Source organism: Neomonachus schauinslandi, chromosome 11 (genome assembly GCF_002201575.2).
Source record: "Neomonachus schauinslandi chromosome 11, ASM220157v2, whole genome shotgun sequence".
NCBI classification, from domain to species: Eukaryota; Metazoa; Chordata; class Mammalia; order Carnivora; family Phocidae; genus Neomonachus; species Neomonachus schauinslandi.
The window spans coordinates 91,958,525-91,976,580 of record NC_058413.1 but is presented as its reverse complement, the minus strand read 5'-3'; the positions used below and the strand labels follow the sequence as shown (position 1 = coordinate 91,976,580).

The window sequence follows — 18,056 nt, the reverse complement described above, 5'->3', positions numbered from 1 at the left end:
CACAGATGGGACACAGGTTCCGTGGCCAAGGCTCTTTGTTACTCTGAAGCCCTTTGTTCTGAACAGATTCAGAAGGGACACATATCTGTGTGGCAGTACAGGAAGAAAGAAAATCTACCTCTTCTGTGTACCTTAGGCAGGAGCGAGAATACTGCATAGGAGTAATCATAAAGGATCTTGGGTCGCCATACCCAGCCTGGGTTCATTCCTGTTGCCCCCTTCCCTCCTAGGGTCTTCCATGAAGGCCAGGACAGTGGGGTAAGGAGCTGGGGGCCGGGGGGTGGACAGGCAACAGAGCGTTTTTCTCAGCTATGAAGCAGGTGTCCAAGGGCCTGGCTTTGGGTTGATAAAATGCTGGGAGCTCGGCAACCGTTGAGGCTGACAGCACCTAGGGGGTTCCTCCGCACTGCTGAGAGATGGGGTTCAGGGAATGTCTGCACAGCCTCACGCCCTGTGACCTCAGAGGCAGGCCCCAGGAGCGAAGACCTCCCGAGGTGCAGATCAGGTCAGACGCAGCCTCTGCCCCATCCGCTCTCCCCTGGGTCCGGGAGGCCTTTGCCAAATGTTTGCAGGCTAATTTTCGGATCCAGGTGCAGGATTCCCATGTGACAGTAGCTCCTCAACAGTGAAATAGTTGGTTTTAAGTATTCAGATGTGGCCCCTTTACCTGCTGAGACCTCTGGATCAGAGGAGAAGGTCAGGTCATGATTCGAGTATGTGGCTTGCAGATGGGCCATAGTGACAGCCTTTGTTGGGAAATGACTGTGAGAGCATCTAGAGAGTTCTGATGGAGTGGGAGAGCGGGCGAAGGGGGAGATTGTCGCCCGCCCTCCACCCCCGCCAGACACTCTCCCAGTGGACATTCTGAGACTGTGACCTTTCTTTCCCTTATGAGTCAGGGCTTCTTAGATGAGGCGGGGGGATAAAGGTTGCCAGTTGGCCCAGAATCCACACCTCGTGTATAGTTGTTGACATGCAGGCAGTTTCTCCTATATAGTGATCCTTTGCTGCAGTTATACCTTTGGCAAGCTTCTTAAAATCGAAAATACCCCATCTCCAATCTAAAACTGTTGGATCAGCACCTCAAGGGAGGCGGCCCAGACAACTGTGTGTGTGTGTGTGTGTGTGTGCGCGCACACGTGCACGCATGCATGTTCCTGTCTGCCTGTCTGTCTTTCAAGTGGAGTGTGCGTAAAGGACTCCTGGCCATAGAGGTTGGAGGTAGACAAAGCACAATTTCGGCCATCCCTCTTAGTTGCCATGAAAACGAGTCACCTTTGCCCAGGGCCAGGAATGGAGAGCACCTGAATTCTGGAGCTGGCACGGAGTCTTGATTTTGTTGGTAGCAGAATTACAGCACCACGAAGCTGGGAGGCAGGCACCATTAGCAATGATGTGTTTCAACCTTCCTCCCAGGGCAGAACCCCCAGTACTCCCCTACCTTTATCACCTCAGTCATCAGCCAGTGGTTGAGCAGGAGGAGAAATGGACTCCTCTGCTCCCCGAGAACATAGTTGGAGGAGGTGTCCAGGCAGCTCCTTTTCTTCCTTTACCCCAAGGGTCCCCTCTTGCCTTCTGCAGAGGGGCTGACTTGGGGCAGAAGGCTGGGTTGGTCTCTATCTGCACTTTGCTTCTGGTCAGGGCCCATCTGGGGACTGGGTCTTGGATGCCTGCAGCGCATCCTTTCCCCCCATCAGAACCTCGTGATGGGGCTCCGACTCCCTTCCAGCTGAGCTCTTGGCTGGTGCTGCCGCTGCCTGCCGTCCCGACCTTGGTGAGGCTTCCAGCATGGACCTGCCCTGGGCCTCCTTTCTGGAGCTGTCTTGAGAAAGGAGGACCCCTCTTGAGCAGCCACATGGGAAGCATTCAGCTGCATTGGGTTTCCTCCTCCCTGCCCGTCCTCTGCTGTCTGTGTAACCTTCCCTCAGGAGCCGGGCATACCCCGGCCATTCCCACCATCTCTTCCCTGACTAATGGTACCTTCTCTTATTTTGTCCTTTCAGAAAAGCCAGAGTTGGTATAATGTAAGTATCCTTGTTTCTCTTCTTGTTGGGTACACGGGAAGCGGGTTGGGGGGTGGGAATGGTCGGGGAATGGAGAGGCACCGAGTGCAGTTCGGCTGCCCCATGGGCTTGAGCCAGTTGAGGGGCCCCTGGCCAGCCGCCGCCCTCAAACTCACTGGTTATCCTCTGTAGCAGGACAGGACTGCTGGTGAAGGAGGAGTTGATTCAGGGAGACCAAGGAGGGCCGGCCCTCCTTATCCTCCCCTAGACTCCTGGACAGGGCTCCTCCAGCCCCAGTGAAGGGGACTGGCTGGGGGAGGCATCCAAAGACCAGATGGAATTCTGGGACTGGGTCAGCCCCAGGGCCTGAACTTAGGACCAAAGTTTCCTTCCTTTAGCTGACACATTTTGGGGGCAATGCAGCCAGAAGACTTTTCCCCGTTAGTAGAGAGGCCGTCCCATGTAATGGAATTTGACTTCTGCCCCAAGACCCACCTGCACTGCCCTAAGGGACGTGTGCCTTCTAGAAGACATCCACTACTCTTGGGTCTGTGGTGAAGGTGTAGCCTGGGGTCGTCCGTGGTGGTGGCTCAGCCAGCCGCTTCATAGCCAGAAATTGTGCTGTGGACTAAGCAGTCCCGTCCAAGACCACAACCCCCATCACACAGACTGGGCTGCAGCGTTTTGAACTTTTCCCCTGGAGGGCAGCTGACCGAAGTCTCAGCCAGCCCCCGCCACATTGTACTCTGCCCTCTGGGACTGCACCGCGGAGGGCCTGGCCTCAGGTCCCCATCGTTCTGCCCCGAGCCTACTTTTCCCCACACTTGCGTCTGCTTGATCATGCAGGTACCACCCCTCCGCCTCCCCTGGCACCGGGCTGTACTCCAGCAGGTTTCGTGGGCATGCGGAAAGTGGGGGAGAAGGTGGCTGTGAGTGACAGAGGCTGTGGACACTGGGGTGGGGCGGGGAGGCTTGCATTTAATGTAGGGACTTGGGTCCGAATCGTGTGTTCGTGCGGGGTGAGGTAGAGGGATATTTTCTTTCGCACGCGGCTCAGGGATGCCCCAAAGCCAAGCACATGCCAGTCAGCCCCGGGGCTTCTGACCTCTTGCTGCTCAGCGGGCCTGCCTCTCCCTGGGGAGCTCTGCCCACCTAGCCTGGTACACACGAGGGGAGGTTGGAGGGCCGCGCTGACGGAGACGAACTGTGGGCTGAGGTGGCCTGGGTCGGGGAGAAGCCAGATGACACCCCCTCATTCCCCAGCCCTTCCCCTTGGACCCACCGTGGTCTTCAGCCCCCGCGCTGCTTAGAGCTCACATCCTGGAGGCGACAGAAGCTGCTTCTGTGAGGGAGGAGAGTGGGGGCCGCTTTCCTGGGAGCCATGTGGGGCCTCCAGCATCCCTCGCCTGACAAAACCTCCACCGCTCTCAGCGGTATTGCAAAATGAGTGCCCCCAGAGGGAACAGGAAACAGGTGGCTACAGACATGTCAGACCATTGAAACATCCAAATTTGGACATCCAAATCCCCCCCCTCCCCCAGCCTCTCTTGCTCGCTCTCTTTCTTTCAATCAGGCTCTTCTGTTCCAGCTCAGCTCCCCTTATTTGACTCCTTCCCTACCCTTTCGTCTCTGGTTCCTCCTCCTCTCCTTTCTCTGATTTCCATTCTCTGGCTGGCTCTCCCTCTCTGCCACCAGCCAGCAGGTTCTCCTTCCCCTCCCTGGCTTCCCCATTCCATCACCTCAGGACCTCTCTCCGCCCCGCACATCACAGAGTGAGGGATAGCAATGGATGCCAGCCAACTCAGGGGTCCCGGCGACCGATAAGATGGCAGAGGAGCTGGGAGTGACCGGAGCCCCGCTTCCTGCCCGATGCCCTGCAGCTGGAGACCTGGAGACCCTCCCTGACTGCACATCGCCTTATATAATGGGCCTCCACGTAGTCAGCTCCCAGGCCTTCCTGGGACTCACAGATGGTCAGTGTCTCCTCCAGCCTCCTACCCCCGCAGCCCGAATGAATTGCAAAAATGTGACGGACTCTCCACTCGGCACAAATCATTAACTCACAGAGGCCTAGTGCACAAGGGACTCTGCTGAGCAGTGTTTCGCGCCCCCCCTGACTGCCCCCCCTCCCGGGACGCATGCTCTCACTTTGGAGCCAGACACCAGGGGGCCCATCCAGAAATGTCTTCTTGTGGCTCCCTTTTCCTCGGCTTTGTTTACGCGTTGCCAGGCAGATGTGGCTCCTTATCTGCCTGGGTCCTGCTCCGCTTCCTCTGTGGAGGCCTGACGCAGGCAGGGACAAGTTGCAGAATGGAGTGATGTGGAGGAGGGACAGGGAAAAGGTAGGGAGACCTGGGAGGCCAGAGGTGACAGGGGACCTCCAGCCGGCCTGAGCTGTAGGTCTCAGGGGCTGGGTCTAGTTTCTCTTTGCACTTTGTCTTCATGTGTTTTCACATTGGGAGGGAAATCAGCAGCTGGTGTAGCAGGTAGAGCCCTAGAAAGGCTGGCTTCAGGTAACCCCTGCCTCGTCCTCCCGTGAAAACCCTGCTCTCCTCCTGAGGCCGAGACAAAGCCCTGGCTCTGGGCTTGCCAGCTTCTGGTTGTCTGGAGGAAGCAAGGGGCTGCCGTTCCACACAACAAGCGTCACCCCCATCTCTGCCCACTCGGATGGTCCCCGCGGGCTTATCCGTGGCGCGGGCCTGAGCGTGGCCCTTCCCCTAGGCACCGTTGACCTGCCCCAGTCAGGAAGCTACCACCTGGGTGTTTACCCAGAGCCACGTGAATCGATGCCCATGGGCGTGGGGTGCCCCCATGCGCCCAGCGCTGTACCCCTCAGTGGCTGGACACCGCCCTGCTGTGCATCATATATGTGTCTGTGTTCTTGCGTGCAGAGGCCCCATCGGGAAACTTCCGTCCAAACCCCCCACCTGGCTCCCCAGCATTGCCCGCCGATAATACATCCATGGTTTTCCAGAAGGACGTACCTTTCCTCTGTGTTGCCCTGTCTCCCCTCCTCAGTGCTGCTGATGGCCCTCTTTGACACTTGGGGTAGTCCTCCAGCTGGGCTGGAACATCCTTATGTGGATGGGCAAAGGCTTTGTCATCCCAGCTCTAGGGACGGTCACACAGGCCCTGGTCAGGTTCCAGCCCGGGCGTCCTCACGGAGCTGCTGACTACTGAGAGAACATCTCAGGTTGTTGGAGTAGCTTGGGTCTGATGGGAGGGAAGGCCACCCAGCCCCTCCCCGCCCGCTCCCCAGGCCCCTCCTTTACCTGCCTCTCTTCCACATTTTACTTTTGGGTTTTTTTTTTTTTTTTTGGTCTGATATTTGTATTTATTTTTCTTGCCAGAATAACACAAAACATAGTGATAATGAACAGACTTCTGTAATTTCCTGGGGCAAGATTCCACTAGTCTACTTTTAAATACGGTGTTTGTGATATATATTCATTTACTTATTTTTAAATTTTTTATTTAAATTCCATTTATTTAACATACAGTGTATTATTAGTTTCAGAGGTAGAGTTCATTGATTCATCAGTTGCATATCACACCCAGTGCTCATTCCATCACGTGCCCTCCTTAATGTCCATCACCCAGTTACCCCATCCCCCTACCGACCTCCCCTCCAGCAACCCTGTTTGTTTCCTAGAGTTAAGAGTCTCTTATGGTTTGCCTCCCTCTCTGATTTTGTCTTATTTTAGTTTTCCTTCCCTTCCCCTATGTTCATCTGCTTTTTTCTTAAAGTCCACATATGAGTGAAATCATAAGGCATTTGTCTTTCTCTGATTGACTTATTTCACTTAGCATAATACCCTCTAGTTCCATCCACTTCGTTGCAAAGCATTGCATATAGCTACCACATCTTCTTTATCCATTCATCTGTCGATGGACATTTGGGCTCTTTCTGTAGTTTGGCTATTGTGGACATTGCTGCTATAAACATCGGGGTACACGTACCCTTTCAGATCCCTACTTTTGTATCTTTGGGGTAAATACCCAGTAGTGCAATTGCTGGATCATATGGTAGCTCTATTTTCAACTTTTTGAGGAACCTCCATACTGTTTTCCAGAGTGGCTGCACCAGTTTGCATTCCCACCAACAGTGCAAGAGGGTTCCGCTTTCTCCGAATCCTCGCCAACATCTGTCATTTCCTGACTTGTTAATTTTAGCTGTTCTGACGGGTGTGAGGTGGTATCTCATTGTTCCACTTTTTACTTTCACCTCTCCAACCAGGGAGGAGATGTCATCATGATGGCAGACCACTTTGGCCTGAAAAGTGCAGCCCGTGGAGGGAAGTGGCTAGACTCCAGGGACACCTGGAGGGGCTGAGGCATGAGAGCTTCTGGTCTCTAGCCAGGGATGTGATATGCAGGTCAAGAGTGGGGTTTGAAGGCAGTGCAGTCTACAAATGCCTTAAGGCCTTCCCAGGCCCAATCTACGCCCCCTTACCCTTGCTCCCCCTCCCCCAACTTACTTGATGATCCCAGCTTTATTCATCAAGGCCCCCAGCTTGGGAGGCGCAGCCCTAGTAGACATGAAATGGTGGAATAAGCAGAAACAAGGCTATAGTTACAGTAGGGAGCCAAGGGCAAAATTGGGGGTGGGAGGGGTATATTCTGTCCCCCAAAGATGGCCCCTGTTGGGTGCAGTAAGTTTGCATCTGGGATGAAGCAGTCACCGGTCTTCTGCTTAGTGCCTCACCTTACGTGGGCACAGGTAACTGTCCTCATCTGCTTCACCCCTTCCTGGGGGGTCAGTCGTCCCGGCGACCCAGAGAAGCAGCTTGTCTGAGGTGAGAGGTTAGGAGCCTAGGCCCTGGTGGCTGGGAGAGACTTAGCGCCCAAGCTCCTCCTTGATGCCCCGGGATGGGGATGCTGGCTTTTTTTGATGGGGAGGAAGGGATTGTGCCAATCCTGTGGGATGACCAAGCAGGTCTGGCAGGCATGAGATGGAGAGCAAGAGAACAAAGCTTTGTGGGCATGAGACTGGGACATTAGGGGGACGATATAGAAAGTGGAGGTTCGGAGACAAGACTTGCTGCCTACAGCCTTGGCAGCCTGTTCTTTCCAGGGAGGCTGCCTGTGCTTCTGATAGCTCTGCCCATCTCCCCGCTCTCACTTACCCGTTGTCCTGGAAGAGTCTTCCTGACTTCAGCTCCCCCGGCCCCCCATCCTTCACCTTCTCCAGAATGGTCCCCACACTCCTGATGAGATCCCCTCTCAATCCCACTCTCCTCTGTGCCTTTCTGCATGACACTATCCCACCTGCATTTCTCTCCTTACTTCGCTCATTGCCCTCCCCCCCTTCCCCGTTTCCTACACCTGGCTGCTCCCTACCTGGATGTGGTTGGAGGGCCAGGATTTGCTTGGAGGGTCTTAATTGATTTCTTCCCAGGTGAAGCCAGTACTCTGCCAAATTCCGTCTGGTTTTCTCCTGGGTTCCTCCACCCCACCCCTCCCTGTGCTGTACCCAGGGAGGGGGTACCACTTGGTCCCAGCACCCAGTGTTTGCCATCGAGTTAATGTTTAGCTCAGGGTCAATTCCCTCTCCTCAGGCCCGAAGCTGCCTGTCACTCTGCCCTGCCCAGCCCAGCCCATTCCATCGTGGGAGGTGTAGGAGACAAAGGCTGAGCACAGAGACTTGTCTCCCTGGGGTTATCTCTCCAGTTGTATCCTGGCCCCCACCTCACTCGACTGTAGCCATCATCTCCTTGTTTGGCCATAGCAATATGTAAATGTTCCCGGGGAATTACTATAAGCATTCAGCTTTCGTGGGTCTGTATACTGCCTAGATCTTGGGGTCTGGTATGGCCTAGGAGAGAGGCATTCTGGTCACCCTGGAAAATGGAACTGCCAGGTTCCCCTACCACACTGCAAAGGATAGGGCTGCGCTCTGCAGAGCAGAGAGAACCTCGGATATATGGTTTGGAGTGTTGGCAGGGATCGGGCACCGAGAAGCCGTGCATATAGAGATGGGGATCTGGTTGGCTGTGCACACGTCAGTTGCAGTGTGAACAGGAACAATTTTAGAGGTGTATAAGGAATGTGTTCATTTGGTAAAGAGTTTCTGAGCAGCAGATCATGCTCTGCTGTAGAAGATAGAGCTGTTTGAGGCATAGATCCCTCCTGGGAAGATGATAGTCTAATGGAGGTACCACGCTACATAGGTGACGGTGGAGGCCTTGGGGCTGTGTCCAGTGTGCAGACATTGAGAGAGAGAGAGGAGTTTGGGGACGGATTTAGACTGTCTACTTTCTCTAACACCGTTTAACCAGGAGACTCTGGGTTCCTTGGAAACAGAATCTTTGGTTTGGGAGTCAAGAATCTCCATTTTTAAAGCATTATTTATTTTTTAGAGCGAGGACAGGAGGGGCAGAGGGAGAGAGAGAGAGAACCTCAAGCAGACTCCCCACTAAGTGCGGAGCCCGACATGGGTCTCCGTCTTGCGACCCTGAGATCACGACCTGAGCCAAAACCAAGAGTCTGATGCTTCCACCGCCTGAGCCACCCAGGTGCCCCAAGAATCTCCATTTTTAATGCATTCATTGGGTCCTTTTAAAGTATGCTCATGTTTGAGTCCTGCTGGCTCAAACCTCAGAGACCCCTAGGCCAGAGGCCCCATTCATCATCCATCACATGTGGGCTTGGGACCCTCACCACATGGTGAGGCATAGCTATGGAGGGCGAGGCAGGTGCCCCATTTGTTTCAAAGGTCTGACTTTTCCTGGGGACCCGTGTCTTCCCAGTCCCGATGCTGTGTCTGGAGCCCTTCCTGGCCCCATTGGCCTGGCTCCCATTCCTCAGCTTCCCTAGGTTCAGCTGTTTCCTTTTGACCCCAGGGGCCAAATTCTCTGCTCTTAGCATTGCTTCTTGGCCCTCAAGGTCTGAGGAGCTGCCTGGGAACCCTCTTGGCCTTTATCCCCCTCCTGCTAGTGCTGGAGGCAGGGCAGGGTCCCCAGAGCTGGTGACCTCAACTTGTCCAGGCGATCTGCCCAACTTCTCCCCACCAGTACATCCGCCATGAGAGGAGTCCGACTTCCAAATCTCCTGCTGGTGGTACACACAGGGAGGTTGGTGGGCCGGTGGGTCAGTGACGGGAGTATGCTCCAGAAGTCCCTGGCCATCAGCATCTCCAGTTTCAGATTTCATCACAGCAGCCGTGCCCCTGGCACCTCCCCCACCCCTTCCGCCCTGGGAGCCCTGGCCAGCTACTTTCCATTGCAGGAAACATCTGCTGGGGAGGCCAGGCTAGGCCGGGGGGTTACTGGAGGGTGTTGGCCAGTACCAGCACCCAGATCCTGTAACTTGAGGCATGTGTAGGGCTCTGGGCCTGCCCGCCCGCCCACCCACCCACCCGGCCTCCCTCCTGCCACGGGCGACTCTAACAAAGAAGTTGTTTGCTGGTCAGCTAAGGAGAGCACAGTCTGGGGAAGGAAAGGGGTGTGTGTAGGGGTGGGGGTGAGAGCAGGTCTTGTTGCCACAGCCAGGGGTGGCCGCTCTGCCTGGGAGAGGGCTGTGAGTCATAGGGACCAGCGCCCGCCCAGCGGAGAGATTGCATGGTGAACGGGCTGCCTTATGGGACGGGCCAGACGGAGCTGGGGAGCTGGGAAGCTGGGAGCTCATTCTCTCCCCGGAGTTTCCGACGAACTGTGAGCCGTGTGTGAGTAACCAGCAGGGTGCACCTCTGGACCTGGCTGTGGGGTCGTCCTCTTCCTGCGCAGTTTGTCCACCAGGGGCCTGCTATCCCCAGCCCTCCAGCCGGGCCCCCGTGCACCCGCCGTCTTCTGGCCTCAGCTGGCCTCTTGGAGTGGCTGGCCACACTGAACCAGAACAAGGGGCTTCACCGCATCCCCTCTGGGTCACCCTCCGTCCAAAGACCAGCCCACCTTGTGGGAGCCAAAGTGGGACGAAGCAAAACCTGGCCATGGGAGACTGGCCAGCCAGCCTGTCCCAAGAAGCATGCTGACCATACCCTCCCACTTGTGAGGTTTCGTGCTGGGAACAGAGCTCTGGGAGAGAAAAGGAGGCCAGTCAGGGTCACATAGACCCTCTGCCGAGAAGCCGGAGGTTGCCTGTCTGCGTTCAGCCCAGACGAGACTGACTGTTTTCATCCTGAGGGGACAGTCGGGAACCAGAGCTCCAGGAGCCAGGCTCCACTGGGAGGTGGAGCCGTGGGTAGCGATGGAATCTTTGACTGAGCCTGGGGTCCTCCGGAGCCTCCTGCTGGAGCAGGACAGCCAGCCTTTGCAGTGGTACCTGAAGAAGTTTCCGGATACACCTGCTGGTGCAGAACTCTGCTGCTGGCATGAATCTGAGGAGATCCCAGCCGTGAGTGTGCATCCCAAAATCTCTGGGCCCCTGTGACCATTCTGCCGTACCCCTGTAATTCCCCACTCGGCCCTGCTGCCTGAGGGCCCCCCATCTGACCATCCTTGAACCAAAATTCTCTGACCATTTTAAATTAAAGTAGGTGAGCCACGCCTCACTTTTGGAGGAGATTGCTTTGAGAGCATGGGGGTGGGAGGCAGAGGGTCGTGGGCTCTTGAATCAAAAGGATATATGGTGGCAGGTCGACCTGATGAATCTCTGCTTTAGAGTCTGGGAGGCAGAGACCGGCCTGCCATCCACGTTGGCAGCCTGGGAGAATAAAGGCATTTATTTGCAAGGTTGGGTTAAGGAGTCCCTGCACCCAAGCAAGTTTTTGTAGAGCTGGCTGAGTTCAGAGGTCAGGGCTGGGAGTTGCCCTCCCTCTCCCCAGGGCTACAGCTTTGTTCGGAGGAGAGGAGGGGAGCGGCTCCCTCCATTTGCCGGGGGTTTGGTTTGGAGATGATTGCCAGCTGCCATGTACCTCCACCTCTGTCAATGTCTCAGTTCCCGGTGGAGGCGAAAGAAGCAGGGGCGAGGCAGCAATGTGGAAAGCACATGAGAAATAGGAGGAAATAGGAGGACTTCCAGGCTTCGGAGAATTGGATGCCTGATGCCTGGTTACACCTGAAGGGGGCTTGGGGCCATCTGCTAGGCTGGTCCTCGGGCTGATAGTGGAAAGTGGTAAATATGAAGACTCACCTGATTGATACTTTTTTTTTTTTTTAAAGATTTTTATTTATTTTTTTAACAGAGAGAGACACAGCGAGAGAAGGAACACAAGCAGGGGGAGTGGCAGAGGGAGAAGCAGGCTTCCCGCCGAGCAGGGAGCCCGATGTGGGGCTCGATCCCAGGACCCTGGGATCATGACCTGAGCCGAAGGCAGACGCTTAACAACTGAGCCACCCAGGCGCCCAATACTTTTTTTTTTTTAAAGAAATTTAATTGTGGTAAAGAACCTAAAACTTACCATCTTAAGTATTTCTAAGCATTTCTCAGTTCAGTAGCATTAAGTGCATTCACACTGTTCTGCACCCAATTTCCAGAACTCTTTCATCTTGAAAAAACTGAAGCTTTATTACTACCCTCCTGGGGGAAGAAAAAAAACCCCACTTGTGGGCATGAAAGACTAGTGGGGCCCCCGAGTAGGTGGACATCTCATCCCCCAGAGAGTGTGCTCTGCCAAGGCATCCCTGTTTCCCTCTTGGGACCAAGACCCTGAGCCACCATCATAGAGCAGTGACTCAGACCAGGGACTATGGGTCAGACTGCCTCGGTTCATGCTCTCCTCTCCCACTTAGTAACCACATACTTTGGACAAGTTGCTTAACCTCTCTGTGCCTCAACTTCCTGGTGTATAAAATGGGAAAATAAAAAATCTGTGGTCCAGTGAAATGATGTATGTGAAGGGCTAATGACAGTGCTTGGTGTGTGGTAATGACTCATTTCACGTTCACTCAACTGTAGCTCTAGGAGGTCAGTTAGACGTGATTAGGAACTTCTTGATGATCAGGTGGGCAAGCAAGGGTTTTCAGTGTGTGGGCTCTGTTCTGCGAGGCCAGGGGGCCAGGCCAGTTAGATTGGTTATCTCAGTTATCAGTTTGGAATCAACCTGTGGGCTAGAGGAGTGTGGTGTTCGGAGGTCTTTTCTAGCCATAGAAGTCAGAGGATAGGTTGGCTTCTCTTGAATGATATAGATCATTCAAATTAACTATAGACAGAGTAGTTGAAAGCACTGTCTTCTCTCTCTCTCTCCTGGAAATCTTCCCGCAAACTGAAGTCATGCCATTCTCTCTCCTCCAACTTCCTGAAATACTCCCATTTCTTCTAGCACAAACACCACCGGGCCACTTAGCTCAGCTAGTCAAAGCACATGCCCTGAACTCGGTTAGGCCACAGCCCGAGCTTGCTCGAGGGCCACTTAGCTTTGCAAAAAGCCAAAAATCAACCGTCTGAAGCGCATCTGGGCGCCACCGCAGCCGTACGCCAGTGGGTCCCCAGGGGAGTGGGTGGAAAGTGTAAATGGCCAAGACCTATCTGTCACCATCACCAGGACAATCTGGTGCACTCCTGGCCTAAGTAGGCCGGTCATGGATGCGCCAATATGGCTACAGATGTTTCTCTGTCGTGATGCACGGCTCTTCCTGGATTGTACTCTTGTCTTCACGTATCAGGCTTGGGTGCCTTTCATCCACAGGCTACTCCTCCTCTCCTCCTTCCTCTTCCTCCTCTTTTTTTTTAAATTTTAAGATTGTAAGCTTGGAAAGATGAGGTTTCCTGTCTATTCAACTGACTGATGGAATTTCCAAGGAGGATTTGTGAAGGCAGTTTATGGCTATAGGTCTGCACCCAAAAAGCTAAGTGGGCACAGGGTCATCTGGTAGCACAGGTGGTGGGGAGAGGTGAGCAGAGGACCAGGGGTGCAGAAATCTGCCACTGACCAGCTTGGGGACTCGGGCTGGGGTCTCCTCTCTGGCCTTCATTTCCTCACTGCCAATGGAAGGGTTGGGTTAAATAGTCTTATAAAGGATGGGGAGGGAATCAAGGTTGGGTGCCTCCAGTTACCAGACATGCTTTTAAATTCTCTACTTCTGTGCTTATTCTAGTACTAGTTTTATGGTTTTTTTTTTTTTTTAATCTAGTCTTGGTAAAGTACAGTTCTCTCCCCCCGCCCGCCCAGTTTCACTGAGATATAATTGACAAGTCACATCGTAGTAGTTTTATGATTATTCTTATGATTTTTCTTTTCTAGTCGTCAGTTTCATCCACAGCCCAGTACTTCCTGTGTTAGTCACGATGACCACTGCTTCCGAGGGATGCTCTGAGTAGCATCATATTCTGGGTCCTGCAGGGGCCCTGGGGGAGCCCTCTTGGGCCCCCGTTTCGCTGTCAAGGTGGTACTTCCTGCTGGCAGAAGACAGGGCAACAGTAGCTCTTGTGGTGGGTCCCAGGAAGCTCCCTGGAGGTGTCCCTCCTTCCTTTCTCTTCTTGGGATCTAACGTGGACCCTGCTTAGTATGTTTGACATTTTCTCATTGATGGACACTGAATACAAATCCTTTTGGAGTGTCCGATTCTCTCCCTGGTGTTTTTCCATACATACCACAGCCCCCTTTGCCTCACCGAGCCTCTTAGGGTCTGTGGGATAACAGAGCCTCATCTTTGCCTTTTAAACATGCAAGCAGGTGCTCTTCCTGCGTCTTCCTCCCCATCCCCACAGAACCTGGGAACATCCTGCTAACCTCAGTCATTGTCACGCAGGTGTTAAGCCCAACTTACAAGCAGAGAAATGAAGACTTCAGAAAGCTCTTTAAGCAACTTCCAGACACGGAGCGCCTCATTGTTGGTGAGCTGGGGGACCTGGGAGCAGGGGGTGGGAGCAGGAAGGAAGTCTGAGTGTCCCAAAGGCAGCACCCAGGCTGCTTCTGTCTTGAGGTTACCCACCAAAGAGCCAACCCAAGTGAGAACATCTGTCTGGGAGCAGGGAGAGAGGATGTCCAGAGCACTGAGCCCCGTGGTTGAGGCTCAGGGCTGAGCAACGTGTGTGTGGCGGCCTCGACAGAGAGCCCAACCTGGAATGAGTCACTGCCACTCTTAACCTCTGCAGATGGCCCAGCAGTGAAGGGTTGGGGTAACTTGGATGGGGGAGGGGTGTTAGTTGACTTTTATTGGTCTTTTCTCCCTCTGACTTTCTCGCTCCTTCCGCCACCTCATCCGTCCCTCTGCCTTCAGGCAGCAGCGGCGTATTTCACGTCACATGGGCTGCTAGGGACTCCCTTGGCCACTAGTTCAAGTGTCTCACCCACCTAGTGAGTAGTAGGCAGTGGGGCTCCCACAGTGCTGGTGGGAGGGATAGCGTGCCTCATTTGTAGTGGTTTGCTGAAGATGTTTCTTGTCTCTGAGCTCCTCTGTCCCCCATCCTACCACAGATTACTCCTGTGCACTCCAAAGAGACATTCTTCTTCAGGGCCGACTCTACCTCTCTGAAAATTGGATATGCTTCTACAGCAACATCTTCCGCTGGGAAACTCTGGTAAAGACCTGGGGCTTGGTCCCTGGGCTAGCACTGAGCAAGCTGCCCTCACTCTCCCCCTTTTGTTGACTTCCTGCTCTGCCCACACCTTTGCATAATTCATAAAAGCACATGCCTGAGTCTTGAGGGAGAGATCTCCTCTGCAGTGTCTTCTCCTCTCTCCCTCTTTGGTGTGGAAGAGAGCATGAGAGCATTTGCTCTTGGCAGATGCAGGTAAATATTTGGCAGGAGTCACTGCAGAAGGTAGAATAGTTGAGTCAAAGGGGCCCTGGCCTTGGTACTCAGGTCCAGGTTGTACATTATCTGGGTTCTCCACCTAGTTGGCTGTGTCTCATGAGGCTAGCCCTTTGTTCTTCCTCTGCCTCCTCATCTTATAAAATAAAACAGGAAGAGATAAGCTGGTGACTTTTACCCTGTCACTGTCCTGTGTTTCTTTAAATGCCAAGCAGTGATGGGGTCTGTGCACATTGATCAGACCGTGTAGACGTGAGAAGGAAGGCTCCCTGGACCAGCAGCTGAGGCACCGTGGGGCTCTGGGCGAGGCTCAGCCACCACCTCGCTGTGTGGCCTCTGTGAAATAGGGAGCTAAACCAGATGATCTCTAACGGGGTCCCTTCCAGGTTTGGAAATAAGGAGACGGAGATGTGATTTCCTCTCTCTGGTGCCACGTAAACTCGTGGCCGACTCAATGAATGTCTCTTCTTGCTTATTATCCATTCTCCGTCCCTGTTGGGGGTACCAGCTAACTGTCCGTTTGAAAGACATCTGCTCCATGACTAAAGAAAAGACAGCTCGCCTCATTCCCAATGCCATTCAAGTTTGCACTGACTCAGAAAAGGTAAGTGGAATCTAATCTTGGACCTTCTACTCCCCACCGCCCCAATCCCCAGGCCCCACCCCTTTTGTATTCCTGTCCTTCAGCTGCATGAATATGGAGGCCAGGAGGATGGGGGTAGGGGACGGTAAGGGGATGCAGATCGCAGGGACCACCTCCATTGGATCAGGGTGTGTGGACTCTGAGCAGGGGTGAGGATGGAAGGTCTATCCATTGGACTTGGAGCCCGAGCACTTGAATTTGAGTCCCGTAACTGTGGGTGTGGTATGTCACCTCTCTCCACGTAAGTTTTCTCATGTGTGACATCGAGCCAGTCGGTCCTATGACGGAGGCTTGAAATGACATCACGGATTTGAAAACACTAAGTTGCAAAGCTCTGTGCAAATGTAAGTTGTTATTATGTATCGGCAGAGTCCGGTAGGAAGTGGATTGTCCGTCAGCATGGGGGAAAGGTGGTAGGTAACATTTAGGGCCGAGGAAACCCAGGGATCTTTGACCTTCAACCAATTCCTGGAGACTAAGAGCTTCAGGGCTAGGGGTGGACTAGGCCTGAGCTGAACACAAGTCTGCAGAGCCCTTGGACTTGGGCAGTTCAGTGGCAACAACCATGAGATTTGGGGTCACATAGTCTTTGGTTTGAATTCTGTTTCTGGCCTGAATCAGCCTTGTGATGACAGAAGTCCCCTGATCCCACCAGCCCGTTTCTCTTTATTAGGCGTTAGCAGTTACGTATATTTGCCAAGACTCAACATGTGGTTTACACAAAGCAGCAGCATTTGTAAAGCCCCTAGATCGTGTTCAGTAACATCTGGTTCCCCATCATTTCCTTCCGCATGTTATAAAGGGTCCCCGCTAACATGTAAGCACAGTAAGAGCAGGAGTCTCTGTTTTGATTGCCCTCGTACCCCAAATATGTAAAATGGTACCCAGCACGTACTACATTCAAATATTTGTTGAATTAGGGAATGAGAGGGTGAGTGGGTTAGTGGGTTTGTCTTCTCCTTCCCAAAGCCTGGTTCACAGCTTACCACTTAACCCAGGTCCAGTTGGTGGATGAAGGAAGTTGTTTTAAAAGGAGATGAAAACCTCCAACCAGAGGGAGAAGCACTGCGGAAAGCAGGGGTGAATACCAAAGGACTTAGCGCCACTGGGGACTTGGTCCCTGTCACTAGAGTACCTTGGTGTCATGGTCACGGATAACCGAGTCCATAGTATTTAGGGATAAAGTCGGTAGCTTTTCTTAAAAGGATGAAGCACCCTGTCTCCCTCTGTTCTATTGTGAGTCTTACCGTTCTATTGTGATACTTCTTGCTGTTTTCTCTTCCCATCTAGCACTTTTTCACTTCATTTGGGGCCCGGGATAGGACGTACATGATGATGTTCCGACTCTGGCAGAATGCGCTCCTTGAAAAGGTAAGTACTGCCCAGCTCCTTCCTTCCTTTGGCCTCTGGACGCACATCCACCTGGAATGTTCTTTCCCCTGGGGTGAGGGCCCCATGGAGAGAGTGCTCTTCCTGTGACATGGGCTAGCTCCAGAGCAGCCCACGTGTCCTCAAGGTTCTGGAAGCCCCCCAGACTTGCGGTGAGTTCCATATTCTTCCCTTGGTGGTGGTCTGTGAGCAGCCTCATTGCTGCCTGGAGCAAGGCCCTCGTTGACTTCAGGCACTTCCATCCCACTGTTCTAAAACGTACCAGGGTTTGTGAGACCTGCAGAGGTGGAAAGGACTGTTGGGAAGGAATCAGTTTTTATACTCACAGGTTCATAGAGGCAGAGGCCCATCACACCTTGCAGAATCACATGGGGAAGGGAAGGAGGCCACAGGCTGTCAGGAGGCAGAGAGCGTGAGGGGAAAGCATGGGCAAGAGCTTACATTGTGGCTTTTGCAGGAAGGAATGGGGGAGGCAGGGTAAGCAGGCCAGCCAGGTTTAGGATTGGCTAGTTTGAATAATTCCATCAGGCTTTGGGACATAGAGACTGTCTCTCATTGCCTGGCCCTGGGATACCTAAGGCCACGTAATATTGGCCCAGACTGTAAGGAGCTGGGAAAGAAGGTGGTTGAGGGTGTAGGCTTTGGAATGGCTGGTTACATATGAAAGGTGCACTTCCGGGCGAGTTGTTTTCTATCTCCAGGAATTAGCTAACCCTGGGACGGACGTTCTCTCCCCAGTCAGCAAGGCCTCAGATGCCAGAACATCAAAAATTCAGAAAATAGGAAAATAGAGTTAATAGAGCCACCAATATGACTACTCGAGTGTCTGAAGGACTCTGAGGGGACATGGATGTTGGCGATGGTATGGCCGCATTCCTGAGAGAACTCCCACTCAGATGCCAGGGGGTGTTGGGAAAGAGCCCCAAGCCAGGGAAAGAGACATAATAGAAAAGTATGTGGTTATAATTATATTATGTATATGACACATATGTATCTACCTTGACTCCTAAACGATCTAAAGTAAACTGAGCAGATTTATCATTTAGAATTTCTTCTAACCTGAAGGCCTATAGCCCGGGCACAAATCCAGGTAATTTATTTGTGCTGCGATCTTCTGCCTTTATTAGCCATCAATAATAGTAAAATGATCATGTGTTTGAACCTCCGCTGGCTGGTTTGGATTTTCAGTTCACAGCCGTTGTCATTTCTGAATAAGACAGAAGCTCTCACACAACAGATGTTTGCCGATTGTCCTTGTCCTGCTTATGGTCAGACAAGCCGAGCCTGGAGGCTGGGTCAGGGAACGGTGCGCGGAGAACGGGAATTGTGACGAAGGGGAGGACATGGTCAGGCAACGAGGCAAATGTGTCCCAGGAAGGTTGAATGGT

The 18,056-nt window shown here is 53.2% G+C and overlaps 1 protein-coding gene across 1 annotated transcript in view; it reads left to right on the top strand.

The window, feature by feature from the left end:
* GRAMD1B (GRAM domain containing 1B) overlaps nucleotides 1-18,056 on the top strand; it is a 166,446-nt gene that overhangs the window by 126,692 nt on the left and 21,698 nt on the right. Inside the window, exons 5-9 of the mRNA XM_021696275.2 lie at nucleotides 2,004-2,024; nucleotides 13,631-13,715; nucleotides 14,299-14,402; nucleotides 15,145-15,240; nucleotides 16,570-16,650. Of these exons, the coding sequence (XP_021551950.2) occupies nucleotides 2,004-2,024; nucleotides 13,631-13,715; nucleotides 14,299-14,402; nucleotides 15,145-15,240; nucleotides 16,570-16,650 (387 nt within the window). The remainder of the gene's footprint in view (nucleotides 1-2,003; nucleotides 2,025-13,630; nucleotides 13,716-14,298; nucleotides 14,403-15,144; nucleotides 15,241-16,569; nucleotides 16,651-18,056) is intronic.